Source organism: Eurosta solidaginis, chromosome 5 (genome assembly GCF_040869045.1).
Source record: "Eurosta solidaginis isolate ZX-2024a chromosome 5, ASM4086904v1, whole genome shotgun sequence".
In the NCBI taxonomy this organism is placed as follows: Eukaryota; Metazoa; Arthropoda; class Insecta; order Diptera; family Tephritidae; genus Eurosta; species Eurosta solidaginis.
The window spans coordinates 41,894,223-41,903,829 of NC_090323.1; the positions used below are offsets into that span (position 1 = coordinate 41,894,223).

Here is a 9,607-nt window from a genome sequence, read left to right on the forward strand (position 1 = left end):
GGTCGTCTCTAAAAGTGTTATGGAATCGCGTCTTCTATGGAAGCAGTAAGGAAGGCGGTCGGCATGATGTGGTGGTGCACAATGGCTAGTCATTGTCGGCTGGGGCGGGTCCTTGCCAACCTTACTGTTCCTGCGCCATAAACAGAAAAAAATTCATATCATGCCTATCAAAAAACTCAGCTGGCAAAAAGCGCAGAGGCAACTCAAAACGCTTGAAATTCAAATTAAAACAACAGCCGGCCGAACCGGATGTCACGGACAGACCGTTAACATTCAAAATTTAAATTCAAAAAAAAATATCTAACGCAACAAAAAAAAATTACCGAACCGGAAGCGACTGGTTACCAACTCTGAAAATCAAATAATGAAAAAAAAAAATGCTGAAAATTACAAAAGAAAGAAACAGGCCGAATATACATGGGGGCGCCGCGGGTGTTGTTGCGACGCCCGGTGCGGAGCCCACCCTCAAAAACCATGGCCACCGTCGCACCTGTATTTCGGTGGCCCCTTAACTGTAAATCCTACCTAGTGCCTTCTAAATAAATGTGAACGCCAGCATTCCCATTATTACAATATTTTATTTATAAATCATTTAAAAAAAACTGAAATATATCTATGTACATATGAATGTACTTATTTTCAATACGGGCAAATGAAAGTAGTCCGGACCCGCCTAAATAATATATTCTCTAAAGCTAATTAAGCACCTATAGTTAATGCATTTTTCATACCTACGCATGTGATATCAAATATTTAATTGTTATTCATTTTAAATTTAATAATTCGAAATTTACAAATTTGGTATGCCGTACATATTAGCGCTCGATAACCATGAACCTAGCGTAAAAGGTTCACGCTTATTGGCCGTCAGCGGCACTATTTCACACCCTTCAGAAGTGTTCTTCCTTACAATCTAATTATATTAGAACGAATACGCCCTAGGCGTAATGTATGTGCATAGCATAAAAAAAGATACATTTCAGGCCTGAAAAAAAGATTGCAATTTGCATTCATATGGATTAGAGTTGTGTTTTTTCGTTCATTTCAGAGATTCGATTCCTTAGTTCTTTCTGATGAACGAACAGTTTATTCCCCTTGTTCATTGGTTCCCTTTTTTTTCAAGCAAATATGTCCGCTGCTGCTTGCACCCGCAAAAAAAAAACAAACAAAAAACCTCACCCAGTATAGATGGGGGTGGGTAAGCTGCAAGGCTTTGCGTATATATGTTTAAATGGGTTATGAATCTAGCATAAATTGATTAAGTTTAAAAGCCCCGGTTACAGCTTATGTATAGGCGCATTTTTAAATTGTATGCATATTTTTAAGCGTACTTTAGACTGGATTATTTCATAAATTTAACCTAAACTGATTAAATTTAAAAGCTTCCTTACATCTTATGTATATACATGATTGTAAGTATATATTTAAAGTGTATTATTTCACGAATCTAACCTAAACTGATTAAATTTAAAAGCTTCCTTACAACTTATGTATATACATGATTGTAAGTATATATTTAAAGTGTATTATTTCACGACTCTAACCTAAGATGAATAAACTTAAAAGCACCCTTTACAACTCATGTATATGCACAATTGCAAGTGTATATTTAAGTAGGTTATTTCATAAATTGATTAAGTTTAAAGGTATAAAAAAAATTTGGTTTCCGAATACGGAACGAACTCACCGCTTGTTTCTGGTAAATTGGTACTATTCATTGCCGGTAAGTTGGCACAGCTGGGTGGTTGCAGCAGGCCTATATACGGCGACCCGGCTGGTTGTTGTTACTAGTGCTGGAAGTGGTAAGTCTGGTGGTTATTGTGCGTTTGGTTGCCGCTGCCGATGGGGTTGTACGGTTGTGGTTGCGCGGTCATTGTGGCCACTGGCGATGGTGGTTGGCGCAGTTGGTGGCAGTTGCGCTCGTGTTTGGTGCGTCGAAATGGTTGTGGTTGTGGTGGCCGGCGTTTGTTATGCCGGGCTAAGGTCGGTGGGCCTATATGAAGCGGCCTGGTGGATGTTACGCGCTTGGTTGGCGCTGCCGATGGGATTGCGGTTGTGGTGGCCGGCGTTTGTTATGCCGGGCTTAGGTCGGTGGGCCTATATGAAGCGACCTGGTGGATGTTACGCGCTTGGTTGGCGCTACCGATGGGATTGCGGTTGTGGTGGCTATGGAGGTGGAGATGGTGTTGGACGCTTTTCCAAAGGTGGTGGTGTACTTCGTAAACGTAGAGAAAGGAATTTATCTTCGGATAACAAGGGTTTCTCATCAACAATTAGTTTAGTGCCGTCCGAATCCGAATCGGAATCACTAGAACTTTCCTCACTAGGTGTGACTGTGAAACGCCGACCTACTACTTCAACTGGATATTCTTTACGTTGAGCTTGTGTCAACACAACACAACCGTTGTAAGGTTTATTACCACCCAAAATAGACGAGTAAAAACGAGGTTTGTCGGAATGAACTGTGTCGATACTTTGCGCTATCGACTCTTTCCTAGTTTCTGGGCATTTTACCGTTTGTTCTTTTGGTAGTTGGGTGAAGGAATCGGCCTGCGATTCCTCGTTGCAGTCTTTTGGTTCTTCAACAATACTCTCTTGAATAGGTGCACAGCACTGCGAGGGTGTTTTGCGATGAGTTGAATATAGTCGGGGATGTGCAGTTGATGTAAGCAATAGTGTTAATGAAGCAGTATATTATCTGAGCTTGACGCCTTTGCTGTTGAAGTTGTGTCCATAGATGTTATATGATCCTTTTGTATAATCGCAGGGCCGCCAACAAATGAGGCTCAAACAAATCACAAATCATCCTTGTTTTTTCCCGGCCGAAAACTCATGGCCATTTCTCTGCTAGTCGTGGTTTCTAAATTTTTCACACTTCTTTTCTCCTTCATGGCCGGAAACTCATGGCTTTTTTCGCTAGTGATCGCCGAATTTTTCTTTTCTTTGTTTCGATACTTTTGCATCGCAACTTTCGCCCCATCCCCAGTCACTAGGTGTGTTCGCACGAAAACGTTCCCAAGTGGACCGTAACCGTAGACCATAACAGCAGACCGTAACAAAAGTATTCGTTCGGCTCGCTTGTCAGCTTCCGAAATAATTGGCTTCAACGGCTTTACCCCGAAATCCTCAATGGTAAAGTATTCGGACACTTGTTGCTGAATTTTATTATAACTGTCTTGCTCACAATCGATACGACAAACAAATTCTTCGGAACTATCTTCATTAGAACCAAAAAGTATGTAACCTAATTTTGCTTTGTGTACTGCAAAATGTTCATCTAAATTAATAACTTCTATTGTCCGTACAAGCTGTATATGTGGAATACCTATTAACATTTGCGGCAAAACGTCAACATAGTCTTCGACGGGCAAATTTTTTAAACAATCAAATTTATTTCTAAAATTTTCCAAATCTAATGTTTGCGAAGGTAATTCTAATTTTTTTGTGGTTCTAACATTTCTCATTTCAAAGGTATTAGTAGAAATATTTGCACTTGAAATCTCAATATTCAAGCGTTGAGATACTTCGCTTGTTGTTTTACCACCAATCCATCGCAGTGACAGTAAGTCAGCTGGCCCTTTTAACCCAACTGATTTGGCAATTTGTTCTTCGATAAGAGAAATTTTTGAGCCCTCGTCTATGAATGCTATAACTTTACGGCACCCCTCTGGGCCTTTCATTATCACTGGCAAAAATTTAAATAGCGTTTTCTTATTAAATTCATTTTCAAATATAGTGGCAACGTTCGTAGTTTCATTTGGATTCACTTCTTCTCTCACTGCATTTGACATTTTCTCTGTGTTGCTGTTTTTGTCAATAGCAGCTGTTTGTTTACTTTCTTCGTGCAAAAGTGGATGGTGATATTTCTTACAATAATTAATACCACATTCACGGCGTTTTGTACAATTTGTTAAATTGTGACCACCACGAAGGCAACAAAAACAAAGACGATTTGTTTTGGCTATTTTCCATCTTTCACCAACAAGACTGCGGCAAAACTTTGTGCATTGGTAAATATCGTCCTGTTCGTGACAAAGAAAGCACACCTGTTCCTTTTTTCGGTAGTGATTGCGTATGTAGGCTTGGAGATTCTATCTCTTCGTGTATTGAGCACTGCATCAGTCTTAGTTGGCTCAGTATCTGCGGCGATTGATATGAACATTGTGTAACCACTGACTAAAATCCATTATACTCGGATAATCCATTCTATTTGTATAAATGTAACGTACCCACTCTTCTCTTTTTAATAAAGGCAACTTACCTACAAGCTCATCTAAAAGTGTTGGATTATGCAGATGTGGTATTGCACATGCATTCTGCAAAAATACTGTCAGATTCGACACCATTGTACTATAATCAACCATATCGGAAATTTTCGAATTTGAAATCTGTGCGAAGGCTCTCGCTTTCGCTAATTGACTCTTAATCAGTATTTTTGGCCTTCCATAGTGCATCTCCAATGCGTTCATGACCATGTTAATGCTATCTGGGTGTATTAAAAAGGCTTCAACTTTCGATTTTGCTGCGCCCTTAAGCGCCTTCTGCAGCCGTGTCAAATTCTCTAGATTCGTGTAGCGATAGGCATCTGTTGTTTCTTTGTATGCGATGGCGAATTCTGGGAGATCTTGTAACTTACGTATGACGTGGCTGTATTGTTGAGGTGGATTGCTCATTTGGAGCGGCGTTGTTGAGTTTATAGGCATTGTGGCAGGATTCGTCCAGGCGGTTGACGGTGGTCCTATCGGCATAAAGTATGTAGACGTATACGGTAAACATGATTGCTCGAATACTGCTGGTCGATTAGTCGCAATTGAAAACGTATATTGGTATGTCGGCAAAGTTGACGTGGTGTTGGCAGTTGGTACACTTACGTGTCCCCCGTCGGCGGAATTGACGTGGCATTAGAGGATAGGATAGCTCCGTATCCTGCAGTAGTGTATATAAACACAGTTGACATGGCGTGGGGAGTTGTAGTCGCTGCATATCCTACAGTGGAGTATGTCGGCACAGTTGACATGGCGGATGCAGGCATATGCGGCAAAAACGTTGACACAGGCATGCTCGTGGTGAATGAATTCGGCAAAGTTAAAATATGTGCTGGAAAACTTGAGGGGACTGTTGTTGGCGTATACAGCTGTTCGAGTTTAGCATTCTTTATATTGGATTCTTGAAACAAATGCTGCAATTCTGCAATTTTCTGGTGAAGTTCAGTAGCTTCGTTTTGTTCTACTATTGTTTTTTCTTGTTCCTCATCGCTGAGAGTGGCATTAAGTTTTTCTGAGGACATTTCCTTGTTACGATTTTTAAATCTCTCGCTGCGACGAGGCATAAACGATTTATTTGGCAAATCAAATAAATAATAAAGATGTTGGGAATTCAATGCAAGTATAACAGAACTCCGGTTTATGTCCAAATATTGAAAATAAAAGACCCAGTAAAGTACGTATAATATGTGGAGTGAAGTTTATTATCTGTATTAAATAATGCAAATTAACAAAAGACAGTTTCCAAGTAATTTAACTTACTTATTTGCTATTATTTTCCACCAACATTTCTTTGATAAAATTTTTCACATTCTTTCAAGTAGTTGTTCGAGAATGTTAAGGAAAATGTTGCAGGGTGGCATAGAAAACATAAAATATAAAAATTCAATTTGATTCAAATTTGGATTGTCAATTTATAACGCAGGGTAAAACAGATACAATAAAATCAAATAAAGAGTCGGTTACAGGTTCGCTTACTCAACATATATATAAGTGAGTTTGTGGGATTCGTCAAGTCCTCAGCAATGCAAGCAGGCGGGAAGCGCATATAAAGTAAAAAAAGAAAACATTTTTTTCTCTTTGAATCTTCGTTTGTTCGTTTGTAATTCAACCGCTCACGCATCCAATATTTTGGCTTACAGTTTCGCCGTTGACTTGCTCACCGATTCTGTTTCATATTATCATTGTGGGAAAATGATTCTCTAAATTCACTCAATATCTGCTAGTCGCTGTATAAATATAAATATATCTAAAATTGTGCCAAACAACCAAATACTAAAATATACTGCCCATTGGCTGTTATTGGACAAAACAAATACCACGCCAACAGGAATCAGTTTTGATGACTCTATACGACAGCATGACACTGCTAATACGCGTCCAAAAAAAATCGAGAGAGGTGTCAAAAGACGCGTATTGCCCTCAAAAACAATAATCCGAAGGCGACAAATAAAAATTTTGGGTCTGTCAACAGATATTTGCGAAAGTAATTGAAAATTTAAATGTGGTTCTTGTAATTTTGAAGATTTTGTGATACCCACAAAAAAAATTGTGAACATAAGTGTTTTGCGTGGATATAGTTTTGGTCTCCAAACCTGGAATCGCATCTATAGTGGAAGCATTAAGAAGGGCGGTCGGCATGATGTGGTGGTGCACAGTGGCTAGTCATTGTCGGCTGGGGCGGGTCCTTGCCAACCTTACTGTTCCTGCGCCATAAACAGAAAAAAGTTTCTATCATGCCTATCAAACTAGCAGCTGTCAAATTTAAAATAAACTGAAAGAAGCGCAGAGACGACTCAAAACGCTTATAATTCAAAATAAAACAACATCCGGCCGAACTGGATGTCACGGACAGACCGTTAACATTCGAAAAATTTAAACTTCAAAAAAAAAATCAAACGCAAAAAAAATTTACCGAACCGGAAACGACCGGTTACCAAACTCTGAAAATCAAAAGAACAAAAAAAAGCTGAAAAGTAAAGAAAATCGAAAAGGGACGAATATATAGAGGGGCGCCACGGGTGGTGGTGCGACGTCCGGTGCTGCCTTCTAAATAAATATGGAAGTCAGCATTCCCATTTATAGTACAATTTATTTAAGATACATTAAGGAAAAATGGTTACAAAAATTCATTTAGATTTTTCATCTATTCTACTAGCAAAACAGAGAATAATTCTTACTGTACGCTTTTAGTTGTAGATTTTAGTTGTAAGCTTATGGGGAAGTACAGTTATTAATAATTAATAAAGGGGCGGAAGAGTAGAAATCAAAAAAAATTGTTGTATCTTAGTTTATTTTATTTTATTACAGTTTATTTTATTTTAGTTTACTTTATTTTATTTTTGTTTATTTTATGCTTTCTTTTGAAGAATTAGTTTAATTTTACTGGGTCTTCTTTTCTTTTATTTTTTTATTATTATTATTTCTAAACTTTATTATCTTATCAAAGTTTATTTTATTATAGTTTATTTCAATTTTTTTCTTTTGTATATTTAGCTTAATTTTATTGAACTGTATTTTAATTTTATTCTATCCGCAAAAAAAAATGTGTCTGAACATATACGACTAATTATTTTGGTCGTAATATTTATTTGTATCGGTGTGTGACCGCCTCAGAAACTGTCTTTAAATTGCCTACTTTTACTATTAGTTATAATAAGGTTTGCATGTCTATGAACATATGCACTTTTATGTATGTAATTCCAGGTAGGTGTGTATATCCTTATATATGCGAACAACGCAAGTGCTATAGATTTTAAGCTTATTTATGCTTCTTATTCTTCTCAAAAACATTTAAGTACTCTTTTTATTCCTAGTCTACGTTTAAAGTTCGTATGTATTTACGCACTAATAGGCTTATCATGCTTCAGCCGCTGACATTAATTCTTTAACTATGCTAACCTTAGTTTAAAAATGAATAATCCGAGATTTCAAATTGGTTATGCCGTAGTTAATTACGCTTTTATAATGACCCTAGTTCACGCCTTTAACTTTTATGCATGAACATTCTTAAATGGAGTTCATACCCACCCAGCATCCGGATGACGAATTTATTTCCGTATCAATACGCCTTGATTATTCCTTGCAGCTAAATATCGATCTAGTTAAACAATTGGAACCAACTATTCATTGAAAATCCGATTGCCTTCTTAAGCTCACACTTCTCAATAAATGAGTAAAAAAAAATAATTATGGCCATACAAAAATATGGTTAGACCTAAAGAAATGTGGATGATGTGCCTAGACTACGATGTCCGACAGCATTTATGTCGTCAAAAAAAAAAAAAAGAAAAAGGTTACAGTGTATGACACCGTGGTACGGAATCTCCGATGTGGGTGAACCGCTGGTAATTTAAGCTCAATATGCTCCGGCTTCAACATCCCACATGGGCTATGCTTGTTAAAACATCACACTACCATTATTCAAGAGGATGACCATAGACAATGCTGGATGATGCAGTCGTGTGTAAACCTCGTTCAAGTTAACTATCGGCAATTACCTGAGGTTTTAATTAGCTCACCTTCGGGCTTCCTGACACTTTCATCCGCTGAGGAAATACGTTTATAATATAATATTGGATTACGCACTAAATATGATGGAAAAATGAATCGTAAGCATATTCCCAAATGATTTCAAAACACATTTCATAAGATTGTTAATTGTTGTTAAATACGAAAAAAAAATATTGTGTAAGCTTATGGAATGTCATAGCAAATATGATGATAAAACGAATAAAGGGGAAAAGAAAATGTGGCTTGCAAATGGTCATTCAGGAATATTCCCAACCAGGGTACACCCTTCTCCCGACGGTACATTGATTTTCGAATACAAGAAACACTTTACATCTGAGCGTTTTTAATCAACTTCCTGATACACTTCCAAAATGCTGACTGGGTATAACTGACTGTATCCCCCCCTTTACCGCTCATGTACATACGTAATTATAAGTATATCTTAAATAGTATTACCTACTCAATCTATCACAAGTAATTAAATTTAAAGGTAGGGGAAAAAATTGGTTGTCCGTAGCCGGAACGAACTCACCCAAGTCAGGTTGCAGGCCCTTGGTGTTGGCTGTGCCGTCGTTGTCGTTGCAGGTTGGTGTTGGTACTGTTGGTGGTTGTTGCGCTCTGGTCCGAGGTAATCGAGTGAACCTGGTGGTGATAAAACTTCGTGCTGACCCTTACGATCTGGGTGACTTGGTAATTTTGGCGTTAAGTGTATTACGCGGCAGCATACTGCTGGCCCTGGAGGCGGAATTGGTGTCGGACGCTTTTTCCAAAGGTGGTAGTGTACCTCGTAAACGTAGAGAAAGGGGTTTATTCTCGGATACCAATGGTTCTCGTCAACAATTAGTTTAGTGCCGTCCGAATCGGAATCACTAGAACTTTCCTCACTAAGTGTGACTGTGAAACGCCGACCTACTTCACTGGATATTATATACGTTGAGCTTGCGTCAACACGACACCACCGTGATAAGGTTTACTACCACCTGTTTGTTCTTCTAGTAGTTGGGCTAAGGAATCGGCCTGCAATTCCTCGTTGCAGTCTTTTGGTTCGTCCACAATGCTCGCTTGATTACGAGCACAGCCGGCTAGGGTGTTTGGCGATTAGTTAAATATACGTGGGGTGTGCAGTTGATGTAGCAATAGTGCAATGGCGCCTTGCTGTTGAAGTTGTGCCAACAGATGTTACACGATCCTTTTTTCTCATCGCCGGGCAGCCACAAATTTAGCTGCAGTAAAATCACAATTCTTCTTCCTTTTACTTCTTGCCGGAAACTCATTACAATTTTCGCTAGTGATCGCCGGTCTGTTTTTTTCTTGTTTTCCGATACTATTTT

The 9,607-nt window shown here is 38.5% G+C and overlaps 1 protein-coding gene across 1 annotated transcript; it reads right to left on the bottom strand.

Moving 5' to 3' along the window:
- Nucleotides 1–576: 576 nt before the first annotated feature.
- Nucleotides 577–5,579, bottom strand: LOC137233860 (uncharacterized). Its single transcript, XM_067757336.1, has 2 exons — nt 5,526–5,579; nt 577–5,471 (listed from the first exon to the last, which is right to left on the bottom strand). Exon 2 carries the CDS (start codon nt 3,789–3,791, stop codon nt 2,796–2,798), a length of 996 nt encoding a protein of 331 aa, XP_067613437.1. The 5' UTR covers nt 3,792–5,471; nt 5,526–5,579; the 3' UTR covers nt 577–2,795.
- Nucleotides 5,580–9,607: the final 4,028 nt, after the last annotated feature.

Bases quoted from the DNA above. Each gene is read 5' to 3' on its own strand.
- LOC137233860 (XM_067757336.1), bottom strand. From the start codon at position 3,791: ATGTCAAATGCAGTGAGAGAAGAAGTGAATCCAAATGAAACTACGAAC.